This window comes from Capricornis sumatraensis, chromosome 2 (genome assembly GCF_032405125.1).
Source record: "Capricornis sumatraensis isolate serow.1 chromosome 2, serow.2, whole genome shotgun sequence".
Taxonomy (NCBI): Eukaryota; Metazoa; Chordata; class Mammalia; order Artiodactyla; family Bovidae; genus Capricornis; species Capricornis sumatraensis.
Window position 1 is genome coordinate 117857180 of NC_091070.1, and position 16555 is coordinate 117873734.

A 16555-nucleotide genomic window follows, 5' to 3' on the forward strand; every position below is an offset into this window, starting at 1 on the left:
CTTCCTCAGCCTCCTCCCGCTCGGCGCGCCCTTTGCCCCAACGCGAACTTCCCGCTGTCCGGCTCGTGGGCGCCGGGACCCGGAGTGGTGTCCCTGCCCCTTGCGTTCCCTAGGGAGAAAGGGCTGCCTTCCTGCAGGGCTCTTCCCTAGCTTGGTGAGGAGAGGCCCGGCTGCGCAGGTCCTGCCGATGGGAGCCACTCGCCCCTCAGCTGGTCTCACCTCGTGGCTCCTGCCTGCTGCTTGGGGCAGAGGACATAGGGCTCCCATTCGCCTGCAGTGGACGAGGCACGGGGCTGGGTCCCAGAGCTAAATCAGGAGGCTGACGCTGACTCCTGGCTTCACCTCGCGGATGTGGAGACTAAATTTAGCTGGAGTTGGTGTATGTGTGAGTGACCAGAGGCCAGGTTAAGGAGAGCCACCTTGGGTCCATGAGATTCCCTTGCCCCCTCTTCTCTGGGCAAGGGTGGGAGGTTAAGTAGGACTGTACATCCTGGATCTAATCTGAGCTGCCTCTGCCTTGCTCCGGGTCCTTAGGCTAAAAAGCTTCCAACTTGGAATGATGCTGTGTTGGCACCTTCGGACAATACCCCCCCTCCTCCGCACACCCTCACCAGCACCACACACACACCCATAGGCTGACTTCCGCCGAGCTGCAGCTTCCCCTCCACTGTTTCAGGAAGTCACCTCCCTTCCCCTCTGAAGCAGCCCCCACGCCTCCAGTCCTCTGCTGCAAGCCACCCACCAAGCTGTTTCCCAGCTTCTGCACTCAGGGCACCCCGGGACCCTTGATGCTCCTACTCCCGGGGGTTGGGCCATGGAGGCAGGTGAGAAGAGTTACTGAGAAGCCGCTGTGGGCCTGTTTCCGTCTCTGGGCTTCGTGGAGGGCTTGGGGATGGTGGGGACTGTCTCCCACAGCTTCTTTGGACTTAACTGAGGATACCTAAGGATCCTGGAGGTTGGAGGGCACTGATTTTTTTTTTTTTTTTTTGGTCAGGTTACTGGAGCTAGATTAGGAAAAAGGACACTCAAGTCTAGTGAAAAGACACTTAAAGCCTGGGTTTTGTGGGTTCCTCACAAAAACCTAGAGGTGGGCGCTTTAAGAATATTAGCTGGCTCATGAGATTCTTAGAATGTCAACTAGAGTAAGAAGGCCAGGAATCTATAAAAAGACTGTAATGTTGGCCTGATGTCACGGCCAGAAAGAATGTTATTGTAGGCCATTACATAAAAGATTGTGATCTCTGTTATGTTAGGGAGTGAAGAGGGCTGGGGTCTTTAAAAGGGATACAGAAACCATCTGATGTCAGAACCCAGAGCCTAGGTTAGCTGTGTGCAGTGGGTTCTTTGGAAAGAGGGCTGGTAACCTCCAAGAGGGAGGGTCCTGGTCTCTTTAAGGAGCTGTGGTGGGCTGTTAGGGCCTGGTGATGTCACAGGCGGGAGAGTTCAGGATTGGCTGGCCACTGATCCTGCTTTTCCTTGAAAGTACTAGGAAGAGGAGGGAAGCAAAAGGGAGACGCCCTGGTTGCTGGTTGCCATGGCAACACAAACCTTCCTTGCTTCATCTCTCCCCCACTTGACCATTCCAGATGCAGTGAGTGAGGGGGGGGCCATGGCGGAGGAGCGGCCCCCCCGGCTGGTGGATTACTTCGTGATAGCTGGACTTGCAGGGAACGGAGCACCCATCCCTGAGGAAACGTGGATTCCTGAACCCAGTGGGCCCCTGCGCCCTCCCCGGCCAGCTGAGCCCATCACAGATGTGGCAGTCATCGCTAGGGCCCTGGGCGAGGAGGTGCCCCAGGGCTACACATGCATCCAGGCTTCTGCTGGAGGCCACCCGTTGGAACTCAGCGCTGGGCTCCTAGGTGGAACTCAACCCGTCATCTGCTACCGGAGGGGGCGTGACAAGCCCCCCCTCGTTGAGCTGGGGTGTGTGCACCTACCTACCCCTGCTGGCACCAGGGGAGGCTGGGCGATCTGGGGTGAGGCAGGGAGAGGTAGGGGTATGGGATGAGGGATGTTCAGTGGGAATGGCAAGAGAGTGGTCCTGAGGCCAGGGAGAAGAGCCTGAAGCTGTGTGTACTTAGTCCTCACACAGATTTGGGTGCGTGTACTAGTGCTGCTACTTGCTAGCTCTGTGACCTTTGGCAGGTTATTGAGCCCCTCTGGGTCTATTTCCTCAGCTGTAATTTGGGAAAATAATACCTCCTCATAGGGTAGTTGAGATGAAATTGACATGAAATGAGATCATCCATATAAGGGACTTAGCACAGAGTCAGTAAATGGTAGCTTTTCTTCTTGGTATTTATTAATGAGCGCTGAGAGCCATGGAAGGCCTGAGGTATTGTTACTGATCAAGAAGTAGAGCCTAGGGATTTCTCTGGTGGTCCAGGGACTAAGACTCAGCGCTCCCGGTGCCAGGGGCCTGGGTTCGATTCCTGGTCAGGGCACTAGATCCCACATGCCATAACTAAAGATCCCAAGTGCTACAACTGAGACCTGGAGCAGCCAAATAAATGAATATTAAAAAAAAAAAAAATTGAGCCACGGGCAGAGAGGGGCACAGGGTTCTGGAGGGCGGGTTCAGCAAGAAGTGGGCCCTGGTGTCGGTGTTCGACTAGGCTGAGTAGGTAGGACTAGGAAGGCAGATCTAGCAAGACTGGGGGCTTTCTCCTCTGTTGTGGACTTGTGACATCTCTCTCTGTTCTCTGTGCCCAGGGTGTTGTATGAGGGGAAAGAACGTCCCAAGCCTGGCTTCCAAGTGCTAGATACGACACCCTACAGCCACTCAGCCAACCTGGCCCCTCCAGGCCCTGGGCACCCCCGCACCTACCTCACTTACCGGCGGGCAGCAGAGGGGGCAGGGCTGCATGCCCTGGGCATCACTGACCTCTGCCTGGTACTGCCCAGCAAGGGCGAGGGCACTCCTCATACTTACTGCCGATTGCCCCGCAACCTCAACCCTGGCATGGTGAGTGGGGCCCTGGGCCAGGAGCCAAGACTCATGTCATCTCCGTGTAAGGGGTGGACACTGGGCACACAGGGCATCCTAGGACCAAGGCCTCTAGCGGTGGGGGTGGGTCCAGAGGTGTGACACTGGTCTTGGGGGACTGGGATTAACAGGCATTGTAAAGACAAAGACCACTTAGGGGTGGTGGAGAAAATCACCCCTCAGAACCTTTGTTAGCTGTGTGTCTGCTTGTCTCTTGCCGTTTTGGGGCAGTGGGGCCCAGCAGTATACCTGTGCTACAAGGTGGGCCTGGCCAAGGCCAACACGCTGGTGTATGAGGCAGGTGAGTAGCCCGTCTTTGGTCCCTCGACCCTCTGCGTCCCTCTGCCCTGGTGTCTCTCGGCGGGTTCCTTCAGTGTCCACAGAACTCACCTCCCCTTTGCCACATGGCCCTTCTCTGGGATCCCCTGGTTCTTTCCCCTGGTGTCTGATGGACCCTACTCCTTTTGGGGACCCCCCACTGTGCCGGGGGTGCAGAGCTGCTGGGCCGCTACCCAGAGGAGGACAATGAGGCGTTCCCGCTGCCCGAGTCAGTGCCCGTCTTCTGCCTGCCCATGGGGGCCACTATCGAGTGCTGGCCTGCCCAGACCAAGTACCCCGTGCCCGTCTTCTCCACCTTTGTGCTCACGGGTGCAGCTGGTGATAAGGTGGGTGTGTGGAGTGTGGTCAGGGGTCTGGGCTCCACGGGGCCCACCTGACTGCCCTTCTGCCCCTGCCAGGTGTACGGTGCTGCCCTGCAGTTCTACGAGGCGTTCCCGAGGGCCAGGCTGTCGGAGCGGCAGGCTCGGGCCCTGGGCCTGCTGAGCGCTGTGGAGCGGGGCCGGGCACTGGGGGGCCGGGCTGTGCGCAGCCGCCGCGCCATCGCTGTGCTGTCCCGCTGGCCTGCCTTCCCGGCCTTCCGCGCCTTCCTCACCTTCCTCTACCGCTATTCCGTCTCGGGACCCCACCGTCTGCCCCTGGAAGCGTGAGCATGGGGCTCCCCCGATGCTGGGAAGGGTTACGAGGCCAGGAGGAATGGAGAAGAGGACGATGGAGCTGGGGGGGCGGGGGCGCAGAGGAGTCGGGGACGAGGCTGTAGGTGTGGCTGGAGAGCTGGCCCATTGCAGGAGTGCCCCCGGCTGAAGGGGCGAGTGGGGCCTGAGACCCAGGCTACACTTGCTTAGCCAAGTCCTGGCCAGGGCCTGTGCACACCCAGAGGGATCTCTCCTGCTGTGCATCAGTGCTGTGCGTGGTGGCGGCTCCCGTGGCTGGCGGTAGCCTTGAGGTAGAGCTCAGGGAGGAGCGAGGTCCCTGGGGACAGGCGGAGGAGAAGAGCAAAGGCGCTGAACGGCCAGCCTGGAGCCTGCCTCTGACCGTGTCCCTCTCTCCCCCAGGCACATCTCCCACTTCATTCACAATGTTCCCTTCCCTTCCCCACAGAGACCCCGCATCCTGGTGCAGGTGAGGGCTGGGGCTGGGGGGAGAATTCTCCCCTGCAGGGGGAGAAAGGGCAGGGGCTAGTCTTCACCATCCTGACCTGTGGCTCTTCTGCCTCTCAGATGTCTCCCTATGACAACCTGCTCCTCTGCCAGCCTGTGTCCTCACCCCTGCCCCTCAGGTATATGCTCAGGTTGGGGGGCAGGGCTGTGATGACCAGGGGCGGGGTGGGTGCCAGGCAAGTGGGCACCGGTGTAGAGGGCTGTGCAGGCTGGGCCCAGGTGGTGTCTGTGCCCAGCGATGAGGGAAGGGCCTCCTGCTGACTCTTCCCCCACCTGGGCATTGCCCCCAGTGGTGCCAGCTTCCTGCAGCTGCTGCAGACCCTGGGCCCGGAGCTGGCCATCACGCTGCTGCTCGCTGTGCTCACGGAGCACAAGCTGCTAGTCCACTCGCTGCGGCCCGATCTGCTCACCAGCGTCTGCGAGGCCCTTGTCTCTGTGAGTGCCACTCTGCCCGGCCTGCCTTACCCAGAGTGTTCTTTCTTGTGCCCTAGTCCCTGCCTGGATTCTCCTTACTTTTCCTTTCTTGAGGAGGCTTCCTCAGTCTCATCCTTGGGCACGGCCTACAGGGTGTACAGCTTCGGTCAGGAGCTTTTCTTTGGAGCTCAACTCCAGCAGCTTGTCACAAGCACCACCGGTCAAGGGCCATGCCCCTCTTCTGCTGCCTCCCTGCGCCCTGCTCACTGGCCCTCATCCCCCGATGCTTTAGATGACCTTCCCGCTGCACTGGCAGTGCCCCTACATTCCGCTGTGCCCACTGGTGCTGGCAGATGTGCTGAGTGCCCCCGTGCCCTTCATTGTGGGTATCCACTCCAGCTACTTCGATCTGCATGACCCACCTGTGGATGTCATCTGTGTGGATCTTGATACCAACACGCTCTTCCAGTAAGAGGGCTGGGTCTTTTCTGGGGGTTTCGAGGATGGGCGCAGAAGAGGGCTGGTCAAAGGAGCCTCAGGGAAAACAAGAAACCCCATCACCTTTTCTTCCTTCTGTTTATCTCACAGGACTGAGGAAAAGAAGCCCCTCTCCCCTCGGACCCTACCCCGCAGGCCCTACAAGGTTCTGCTGGCCACACTGACGCACCTCTACCAGCAGCTGGGCCAGAGTAAGGAGCCTGGGGGGAGGCCGGACACCATTATCGACCTTTAACCTCTGGTCTGGGGAGACCTGTGGAGAGCCGGACCTTACCTGGGGAGGTTAGAAGCACTGGGCTCTCACTGGGTGGGAGTGAGAGGAATTCAAGTTCAAGGTAGAGGTCAAGGCATATGCCACATTAAATTCTTGGATGTGTCAGAAGGTTGGGCTTGCCACCGGGGCGGCTTGCAACTGTTACCGAAAGGTAACTTTTAGTTGCTGTTGGTACTAGGTCTGTTAGGAGCTGGCAGTGGTGGGGGGCAGCAGGTGGTAGGGTTGCAACCTGACTTCTGTGGGGAGCAGGGTTGAGCAAGCCCTATGGGTGCTGCCCTGATGCTCAGGCTGCCCTGGTCCCCAGCATATACTGGCCCCGAGGAGGAGGCCTCCCTGGAATTCCTGCTGACGGACTATGAGGCAGTGTGTGGCCGCCGGGCCCGGCTAGAGCGCGAGGTCCAGGGAGCCTTCCTCCGCTTCATGGCCTGCCTGCTCAAGGGCTACCGGGACTTCCTGCGCCCACTCACCCAGGCCCCCTCTGAGGGGTCTCGTGATGTCGACAACCTCTTCTTCCTGCAAGGTAAAGGCGACCTGTCCCTGCTTGGGGAAGGTATCGTGGGACAGGTGACCAGGGGCTGGGCTCCGTGGGGAAGTCAGAGGGCATGCGAAATCACACAGTTACTTGTTTCTAAACTCAGCTAGCATTTTTGTGGTCACCAGCTTTGAGCTATGTGCTCTTCTGGGCCTGGTGAGGGGATAAGGGTACAAAGATGAATCAGCTGTGGCACCAGCCTCTGGGAAGCCCAGGGCTTGGTGGGAACACAATGACACCTGTGGTAAGCCAGCCCAAGGGCGAAAGTCTCCTCTTGGTGACTCCCCAGTCTGAGGCCCTCGATGCCCAAGGATAAAAGGGAAGGATGCCATGGGACCATGGTGCTGGGGCAGCTGAGCTGGTCAGCGGGTAGGGCCAGAGGGGCCAGAGAGAATGGCTTTTATGGCCTTGGATGCCAAGTTGGCGGGGAGCCAAGACAAGGGTTCAGGAGCGGGTGGCTGTGGTAGAGCCCCCAGTGACCACCCTCTTGGCCCCCTTCTCACCCTTGAGGCTTCCTCAAGTCCCGAGAGCGTTCCAGCCACAAGCTGTACTCCCAGCTGCTACACACGCAGATGTTCTCCCAGTTCATCGAGGAGTGCTCCTTTGGCTCTGCTCGGCACGCTGCCCTCGAATTCTTTGACTCTTGTGTCGACAAGGTATTGGGATCATCCCTTCTTTTTGTGCCCTCTGCTCCGCTCTCGGCTCTGTCACCCCAGACATAAACACTGTCTCACGCATGGTGAGGCTGGTGCCCCCGTGCAGCGCACACAACTGGCCTCATAGACACACTGTCTTCCTGCCCCTCTCTCATCCCCTGGCTGTATCTCCAGGGCCCTGACAGAGTCTGGGCCCATTACCTGCTTCCCCGTGGCTGTGCTTTCCCGGGAGATGCCGTCTTCTGGATCCCTGGCCCTGCTCTGTGCCCACTGTCTGGATGTCCCCTTTCTTACCATCCTGCTTCAGGTCCACCCAGAGCAGGAGAAGCCTGAGCCCACGCCCCTGGTGGAGCTGGAGGAGCTGTCGGGCAGTGAGCTCACCGTGTTTATCACGCCTCCCGAGGAGCCACCAGTGCCAGAGGGCAGTGAATCCATTCCTCAGTACTGGTGAGTGCCTCCCGCCCCCTCTCTTGCTCTGAGGCCTGATCAGCTGACTTAGTACCAACTGCTCTCCATATGGCCTCTCTCCGCCCCTCCAGTTATGATGGGTTCCCCGAGCTACAGGCTGAGCTGTTCGAGTCTCCTCAAGAACAAGCCGGGGCTCTGCCTGTGCCAGGCCCATCCCGCAGTGCCCCCAGCAGTCCTGCCCCTCGCCGTACCAAACAGGTAACCAGCAGGTGGGCCCCCTAGAGGCATCTGACTCAGGCCAGGACTGCTGCTTCAGTTTCTTCATCTGTAAAATGGGTATAACAGTACTTATCCCATAAAGTTGTTGGGAGGTTTCAACATGTCTGGCACAAAAAAGAAACACGAACCATCAGTGTTGTTGTCGTCGTCCTCATCTTCATTTTCTGAGGACTCCGGAAATCCAGGGGCTTGCTGCCTCTGCCAGGACACCTGCCCACACTCAAGCTAAGCATCTGTGCTTGGGAATCCAGGGCTGTGGGCACTGTCCCTGCCACCCCCTCAGCACAAAGACCCTTTCTCAGGGCGGGTGCTGCTTCTCCCACACTGTTTCAAGACCTGCCCTGGCATCATTCTCACCCAGGTGTGTCCCCCGCCCTCTTTAGGAGATGAAGGTGGCGCAGCGGATGGCACAGAAGTCAGCAGCTGTGCCTGAGCTGTGGGCCCGGTGCCTGCTGGGCCACTGCTACGGGCTGTGGTTCTTGTGTTTGCCTGCCTACGTGCGCTCGGCGCCCTCCCGGGTGCGGGCACTGCAGACGGCCTACCAGGTGCTGCGCCAGATGGAGAGCCGCAAGGTGGTGCTGCCTGATGAGGTGGGTGCCCGGGCTCAGTACCAGGGGCTGGTGCAGCCCCGGGGGCCGCAGCCGACAGGGAACATAGGCCCAAGTCCAGGAGCTGGGCAGGTGCTCCGTCGTGTTCACTGAATTAGTGAGCGTGTTCAGGTTGTCGCAGCGGGGACTGCGGGGTGGCAGGGTCCGCAGGAAGGGAGGTGGCTCTGTGAGGACTGGGGAGGCTGGAGGTGGGCGCTCACTGAGGCTTGAGGACTGGGGCCGAGAGTGAGCCCACCTCATCCCGTGTGTCTCCGGCCCAGGTGTGTTACCGCGTGCTGATGCAGCTGTGCTCACACTACGGGCAGCCCGTGCTGTCCGTGCGGGTCATGCTGGACATGCGGCGGGCGGGCATCGTGCCCAACACCATCACCTACGGCTACTATAACAAGGTGCCCAGTCACTCGCCTTTGGGGTGGGCGGTGGGATGGTGGCAGGGGTATGTGGGGCGGGCGCTGTTCCCCGACACCTGTGGCTTTCCCCTCCCCGTGGAGATCGGGCCCATACAGTCCAACAAGGTCCTGCGGCCACTGTCCCACAGAGCTCCTCTAGTGCCTCGGCACCTGGGCTGCTTTGAGTCTCACCCACAGCAGTCCTGGCAAGCAGGTTAGGAAAGTACCGCCACCTCCCAGGAATAGCTGATCATGGGAGCCAGGATGCCAGCTCTGCTCCAAAGACAACATCCACGTAAAACCATCTTACCTTTCCCACAGCTCCTTGAAGTGGAACGATTCTCGTCCCCATCTTACAGATGAGGCTATGAGGTTGCAGGGGGTTAGTAACTTGTCCGAGGTACCACAGTAAGTTAGGGAGTTAGGACACACACAGGCATATCGTTTCCTGAATCCAGGCCCTTCACCATGACGCTAAACTATTTCCTGTTTTTAGATGAGGAAACTAATGGCCAAAACAAATGAACTGATGTCTTCAAAGCCCACAGTTTATAAACAGCAGTCTGCAGACAGGTTGTCTCCACCGTTTCTGACTTCCTCCAGAACCCCCTGGGTGGCCACCGCCAGCTCTCTGTTCTGGGCTCTTGTTCCTGGCTGAGCCCTTGGCAGGACAATCATAGGCAGGATGTCTGGAGGGAAAGGTGGTCGCTGGGCCCCCAGGTCAGGCAGTCAGCATCTAGCTGAGGCCCAGGGTATGGAGACAGGCTGTCTGCATGGGTGAACACTGTGCTTGGCAGGCTGTGCTGGAAAGCAAGTGGCCGTCTGGCACACCGGGTGGGCGCCTGCGCTGGGCCAAGCTCCGGAACGTGGTCCTGGGGGCTGCTCAGTTCCGCCAGCCCTTGCGAGAACAGCGGCAGCAGCAGCAGAAGCAGGAGGAGGTGGAGACAGCAGCCCAAGAGGCAGGCAGCTCGCAGCCAGGTGGGTAGGGCCTGGTGACACAGGCGGGGACAGGCATGGAGAGCTGGGCTGGTCCAGTGGCTGACAGTCAGTGCGCCGAGGACAGGTAGACTACCCTTGGCAGCCAACAAAAGACAAGAGATTCTGCCTGGGAGAAGCCTTGCAGACCCAGGTCCCCGTGAGGAGCTCTGTTTTGGAGCTGGGGGCCAGGTTTCCAGCTGGCTGTCTTTTGACCCCTCCCTGCCTTCTGCAGAGCCCTATTTGGAGCGCCCCTCCCCAACCCGCCCCCTTCAGCGCCAGACTACCTGGGCCGGGCGAAGCCTGCGGGACCCCGCCTCACCTATGGGACGCCTGGTGAAGAGCGGCAGCCTGGGTAGTGCCCGAGGGGCACAGCCCACCGTGGAGGCTGGTGTGGCCCACAGTGAGTGCCCTCATCCCACACCCCACCCCTCGGCCCATCAGCTACCCTAACCACTTTCCAGGTGGAGGGGTGGTGCTCTGTGGCAGGTACTGTAGGCTCTGGGGGAATCTTGCCCAGACTGTCATCAAGGTGGGGGCTGTGGCGCCAGATTGCATAGCCAGGAATTGTGTTTACTCAGGCCCCAAGGAGGGCCTGGACTCCATCTTCCCTGATTCTTTTCTGCCTTGCAGTGATAGAGGCCTTGGGGGTCCTGGAGCCCCGGGGATCACCCATCCCCTGGCATGATGGAAGCCTCTCAGACCTGAGCCTGGCCGGGGAAGAGTCGGGACCTGGAGGCAGCCCAGGGGACTCAGGCTCAGCCCTGAGCACCCAGTCCACTGAAACCCTGGAAGGGCCAAGTGGGCGGGTGCCCAAGGCCGGCGGGCGTCAGGATGAGGCCAGCACCCCCCGAAGAGGGCTGGGTGCCCGCCTCCAACAGCTGCTCACTCCTTCTCGCCGCCCCCCCACCTCTCGTGCCCCCCCGTCTGAGCTGCCCCCTGACCTGCCTCCCTCAGCCCGTCGCAGCCCCATGGACAGCCTTCTGCGCCCCCGGGAGCGCCCCGGATCCACTGCATCCGAGGTAACCACTAAGGGCAGGCTCCAGACACTTCAGCACTTGGAGGCCTGGGGAGGGGCTGCGAACTTGCAGTGCCCAGAAGTGGGCCTTGAAGGGTGGCTGAGCCAGCTTCCTGGATAAAGAGCAGCATGGGGTTGGCTGACTGTGCTTTCTCTCATAATGGCAGAGCTCAGCCTCTCTGGGCAGTGAGTGGGACCTCTCAGAATCTTCTCTCAGCAGCGTGAGCCTTCGCCGTTCCTCAGAGCGCCTCAGTGACACCCCTGGATCCTTCCAGCCACCTTCCCTGGAAGTGAGGATAACCCCTCCCACACAGACTGCTGGAGCTCACATATATACCACACCCAAGGCACCCTGTCAGAGGCAGGGGCTGGCGGGAGGCGGGAGGAGGCTGGGCTGGGCTGTGGAGGTTCAAGCCTGGATAAGGAGCAGGGGCTCCTGAGCTCTGAGGCCAAAAGGGGCCTGCTTCCTGGGGCCTTTCACCTGCAGATTCTGCTGTCTAGCTGCTCACTATGCCGTGCCTGTGACTCCCTGGTGTATGATGAGGAGATCATGGCTGGCTGGGCGCCTGACGACTCCAACCTCAACACCACCTGTCCGTTCTGCGCCTGCCCCTTTGTGCCCCTGCTCAGCGTCCAGACCCTTGATTCCCGACCCAGGTGCCCAAAGATGGGCAGGGGCTGCGGGTGCGGCAGGGCGGCAGAGGCCTGAGGGCTAACCTTCCCGCCATCTTCTTGCAGTGCCCCCAGCCCCAAGCCTGCCCCTGCTGGTGCCAGTGGCAGCAGCGACGCTCCTGTCCCCGGGGGCCCAGGCCCTGTGCTCAGTGACCGCAGGCTTTGCCTAGCCCTGGATGAGCCACAGCTCTGCAACGGGCACACGGGGGTAAGGGCTGGGCCAGAACCCAGCTGAGTGTGTGTGTGTGTGTTGCCCTGTGGGTAGCCCCAGTGACGCTGAGGAGAGATGGGTACAGAGGGCAAGGGGCGTCCCAGAAGCTGCTGGATGTGGTGGCTCAGTGGGAAGCAGGGCTCTGAGGATGCGGCTGTGGTATATCCCCTCCCCTGCCCTCCCGCTTTGTGCCTGACAGAGTGCCTCCCGGCGTGTTGAGAGTGGGGCATGGGCGTATCTCAGTCCCCTCGTGCTGCGGAAGGAGCTGGAGTCACTGGTCGAGAACGAGGGCAGTGAGGTGCTGGCATTGCCTGAGTTGCCTGCTGCTCACCCCATCATCTTCTGGAACCTTCTGTGGTATTTCCAGCGGCTGCGCCTGCCCAGCATTCTGCCGTGCTTGGTGCTGGCCTCCTGTGATGGGCCCCCGCCCCCCCAGGTCGGTGCTCGGACACAGTCCCTGCCCCCTCGTCTCCTAGCTGTTTCTCAGCCCCCTGTGTCCTTGGCGCTATAGGCAGAGCACAGGTTTGGAGTCGATTATACCTGGTTGACTCCTGGCCATTTCACTTCACTTCTCTGAGCTTCAGTCTCCTCATCTGTAAGATGGCATAACTGCCCCCTCTCTGGGCTGTTGTTAGGCACCTAGTGTAGTGCCTGTTACCCCAGTACTAATTCGTTAATGTTCGTCTATTCATCACTCTGCTCATTGCACCAATATTTATTGGGCACTTTTTAGGTTCCAGGCAGAGTTTTAGGCACTAGGGATGCAGCAGATGACAAAACAAAGTCCTTGCTCTCAGAGAACTTGCATTCCCATGGGGAACAAGAGTTTCTCTCTTCTCTTTAGCTGTGCCCGGTAATGTCCCTGTCCCTTGGAATAGCACCTGTCCGTTTCCCACCCTCTGCCTCCCGTGCCATGAGCCTGTCTCCTTTATCTTGGCCCCCTGCAGGCCCCAGCTCCTTGGACAATGCCTGACCCAGCGTCCGTACAGGTGCGGCTGCTGTGGGACGTCCTGACCCCTGATCCCGATAGCTGCCCACCTCTCTATGTACTCTGGAGGGTCCACAGTGAGTCTCATATTTGGCCCAGAATGGGAAGGAGTAGGTCCTGTGCTTAGAGGGCTCAATAATCTTGGTTACCTTCTTTTCTTCCACCCAGGCCAGATCCCACAGCGGGTGGTATGGCCAGGTCGAGTACCTGCATCCCTTAGCCTGGCGTTGTTGGAATCGGTGCTGCGCCACGTCGGTCTCAACGAGGTGCACAAGGCTATAGGGCTCCTGCTAGAAACTCTAGGGCCCCCTCCCACTGGCCTGCACCTGCAAAGGTATCACGTTCCCATCTGAGAGGTCCTGGGTCTGTTGCGGGCTCCTTCCCGCCTTATCTCTCTTACACCCTTTTGACTCCACTCCAGGGGCATCTACCGTGAGATCTTATTCCTGACATTGGCTGCTCTGGGCAAGGACCACATGGATATAGGTGAGGGAACAGGCAGCGGGCTGAGGGGTTTAGATCTAGGGCCAGGTGTGGGAGGCTGGGGATTGACCTAACATACTGACCTACCTCCACCCTCTTCCCTAGTGGCCTTCGACAAGAAGTACAAATCCGCCTTTAACAAGCTGGCCAGCAGCATGGGCAAGGAGGAGCTGAGGCAGCGGCGGGCACAGATGCCTACCCCAAAGGCCATTGATTGCCGGAAATGTTTCGGAGCGCCTCTGGAATGCTAGGGACCCTTAAGCTTCCTTCTCCAGTCTGGGCTGAGGAGGTGAGGGAAGAAGGATTCTAGAGAGAACCTGCTTCTCTGTTTCCTTCCGAGTTGGGAATAGGCTAGGAAGCATGCCCAGCCATAGGCTCTGAGTGGGGGCAGTGGGACCCACTGTTACCAAAAGTCACAATTTCCCATCTCCAGCCTGCCCTCTATGCTCATGCTGATGTTGGAGGAGGCCTGGGGGTAGCTGGCACATCTCTGTTCCACCCCATCCTATACCAGGAACTTCCCTCCAGGGTACCCACAGATCTGCACTGCCCTGGCCATTTTATAAGTTTTTGTTTTAAAAAACAACTGGAAAGATACACAGCTACTGAGCCTTTGCCCTGAACGGGAGGGAGGGATGTCATTTCCCACCAGAGATGGTCCCTTTCCCCTAGAATTGCCGAAGGAGCCTAAGGCTCTCTATGCCTTTCTACCTTAGTGTTTGTATTTTAAGTTATTTATTCTGGAGCCACAGCCCCCTTGCTTAGGAGGTTCTTATGGACAGTAAGAGAGAGAAGGGAAATGGGGCTCCATGGTCCAGTGGTTTGTAGCTCCTTGAAAGTCAGGAGTTAGAAGCTAGAGGAGTCCCAAGCTCCCCTTAGGAAAAACTGGTGCCCCTCTAGTCCTAATCCTTCTTGTCCACTCCATCTTGGGGAATGCCTCACACACCCAAGGCCCTGACTGTGCAATAAGGATTGTTCCTTGTGAAGTTTCGTTGGATGTAAATATAGTAAAAGCTGCTTCTGTCTTTTTCCTTCTGCCTCCTGTTCTCTGGGATAAAGGTGGGGGATACCGCTGTTTTCCTCCTGGCTGCACATCCTTCTCTCCAACTTTTCATCCCTTGCTGCCTTTGGGCACACACTACTTTCCCTGACCAGGTCTGGTGCTGGTCCCTTGGGGCACAGGGAGTCTCAGAGCAGGAGAGGGGTGAATCCGGTGCTGGCTATGGTGGTGCCAGTCTGTGTGGTACTTCCGGCCCTCCCACACAATCACTTCCTTGTCCCTCATCTGTACCCCACACAAAGGCTCCATTCTCTGGGGGCCCTGAGCTCATCTCTGCCTTCTTTCCTCTCCCCCATATCCCCCCTCCCAACTTCTCCAGTACCTCCACAGGGATGACAACCCTCTCCCCAGTCACTGGTGTTGGCCACGCTCACACATCCTGGGAGCTGCTCTAACTGCAGGCAGTACTCTTCCAACCAGGGCCTCAGCCTGGGGACAGCACTAGGAGGACAAGAGCAAGGATTGAGGAGCTCACTACATGTGGGCATCAGGCAGCCAGGCACTACTTCTCTAACCCTTTTGGCCCCACTTGGAGTTCTCCCTTTTTTTCCTATATAATTAAATAAACACAGGAAACAACTCCTAACAGAGCTGCAAAATCAATTACCAAAGGGAATTAACCAGCAAAACAAAAATGCCTTGGGGAAGGAGTGTCAGTGGAGGAAATAACTTACATGCACCTCTAGTGCAAATTCCTAGGGGTGGATATCAGTAGATGAAGATAGCAGTACTACTGAATTCTGGGACCCTCAGGCCAGAGGATGCTTTCCCATCCTGTCTGGAGCACTGTCCTAAAGGAGCTGCCAAGGAAAGGAGGAGGGGCTTAGGAAATGCCATCTGTTTTTGTCAGGGACTACTAGAAGATGACTTCTTCAAAGGGGAACCTTCACATTGCCCCAGGTTCTGATTAGATCTCACTACCTAGGGTCAAACTTTCCCTGTATCACCCCTAACAACCTGCAAGGGAGCAACTGCCTTCCTGAAAGCATAAGTTTCTGGTGAGCATAGCATGCCCAGCCATGCACTGAACTGTCTGGAATTACAGAGAGAATTTCAGGGCTCAGTCCCTACCTTACTAGAGCATGCAGTCTTCCTGATCTAGAGTGCCTCCCAGCCTACGCTGCTCATTTTTGGGCTTCCTCAAGAGGCCTATAGTCAGATGGGTGGAATTACAGAATTCTTGAACCACAAGGGTATCTCAGAATTCCAACAGCCAAGTACTCACCATAGCATCTGACATCTCTGACCTGTGGCCTTGGGGAACTGAATGAGGGGAAGGATATATCCAAATTACCTGGTCCCAATTTCTCTTCCCTCACTTTAGAGTGTGTAGGCTTCAGTATGACAAATTTTATTTAAATCTTGTCTGTGGCACTTGCTAATTTTATTACATCAGACAAGTTACTTAACTGCTTGTGCCTCAGTTTTTCCTCATCTGCGAACTGGGGAGAGGTTGATTAAAGACTAATTTTGAAATCTAGATAAAGTGCTAAGCACACTCAATAAACATTAGCTCCAAAAAGAAAACAAACAGATAGAGCCTGCATAGGACAAAGGACATGCCCGCTACTCAGCGGTCTTGCTTACTTGTCTTTCTTGGAGATTGATCACCCTAGATTGAAAGTTGCCCCACCACGGCCTGATTTTAATTTTGTTGAAAGGTATTTTCTCGGGCCTCACTAGTATCTTTCTCAGTCTTATTTCTTCCACCACTGTGTTTCTCTTGTATCATCGCAGCCCTTGAAGAATGGCCCTTCAGACAGCACAGAAAGGACTGAACTGATAATGGACGAAGCAACAGGCTAGGGAAAAGGGCCGGTACTTTCCATGAGGGCAGTGACTGTGTCCCATGTACTGCTCTATGCCCAGCACAAAGAAGAATGTCTAATCACACAACAGGTCCTCTATCATGTGCGAAATAACTGAACCAATGAAGGTATCAAAGTGAGTGGGGGAGTGGTGAACTAATTTTCAGTGTAGTATAAGGCAGGTACTACAGATAAAATAATGACCAAAACTGAATTTTGAACTAAGAGGGTGAAATTGTTGGAAAAGTGAGGAAAACTCTCACAATAGTTACTATTATGTTTATGGAGTGTTTACTAAGTCCTTGGCACTGTCCTGAGCATTTAAAATGTACTATTTTATAATAATCCTCACAATTACCCTATAAACTAGGTACTCATCAATCATTCCCATTTTAAAGATAGGGAAACTAGGGCGTAGAGAATAGACCTTAAGTAACTTGCACCCAAATCACACAACTGGTGAGAGATCCAAACCCAGGCAGTCAGATTCCAGAGACTATATTCTTTACCTGGACACTACTACAGTGAAAAAGAACGTGCTTTACCTGCTTTTGTACATTTTTGTGTGTCTGTTCAGGGTCCACCTGTCTTTTTGTGCCCATGTCCTTCATTAGTTTCATTTCCATTGCACAGCGTGACTTCTAAATGACTTGAAAAACACATTCTAGTGCTTCTGGAGCCAGTTATTTCTGAGTTTGAGCCATTAGTCATTAATTAGCTGCCTGAACTTTGCAAGCTCCTTAGCCTCTCTGAACCCCTTTCTGGATCTACTGGCTTCAAATTTCAGCTCTGCCACT

General features: G+C 57.0%; 1 protein-coding gene across 2 annotated transcripts; it reads left to right on the plus strand.

Annotated features, from left to right (window-relative positions):
* The first annotated feature begins 756 nt into the window (after positions 1–756).
* On the plus strand, positions 757–14460 carry DENND4B (DENN domain containing 4B). 2 transcript variants are annotated; one of them, XM_068966134.1, is made up of 29 exons: positions 757–824; positions 1587–1926; positions 2716–2968; positions 3221–3290; positions 3485–3654; positions 3727–3971; positions 4381–4447; positions 4546–4604; positions 4776–4920; positions 5192–5367; positions 5488–5588; positions 5976–6191; positions 6714–6859; positions 7167–7306; positions 7399–7525; positions 7930–8136; positions 8415–8543; positions 9341–9521; positions 9754–9921; positions 10152–10540; positions 10704–10826; positions 11024–11193; positions 11275–11416; positions 11619–11855; positions 12367–12484; positions 12576–12741; positions 12829–12893; positions 12996–13179; positions 14270–14460. In XM_068966134.1, the coding sequence occupies exons 1-28, from the start codon at positions 815–817 to the stop codon at positions 13139–13141; spliced, it is 4506 nt and encodes a 1501-aa protein (XP_068822235.1). In that variant the 5' UTR covers positions 757–814; the 3' UTR covers positions 13142–13179; positions 14270–14460. The 2 variants fall into 2 exon arrangements, with proteins under 2 accessions (XP_068822235.1, XP_068822234.1); XM_068966133.1 differs by lacking the exon at positions 14270–14460 and having other exon boundaries at positions 12996–13867.
* The last annotated feature ends 2095 nt before the right edge of the window (positions 14461–16555 follow it).

What these genes read in the sequence shown, in the direction of transcription:
- DENND4B (XM_068966134.1), top strand. An exon ending in GGAGGCTGGTGTGGCCCACA is followed by an intron (nt 9,922 to 10,151) that starts GTGAGTGCCCTC and finishes TCTGCCTTGCAG; the next exon opens with TGATAGAGGCCTTGGGGGTC. An exon ending in TCTGCAACGGGCACACGGGG is followed by an intron (nt 11,417 to 11,618) that starts GTAAGGGCTGGG and finishes TGTGCCTGACAG; the next exon opens with AGTGCCTCCCGGCGTGTTGA.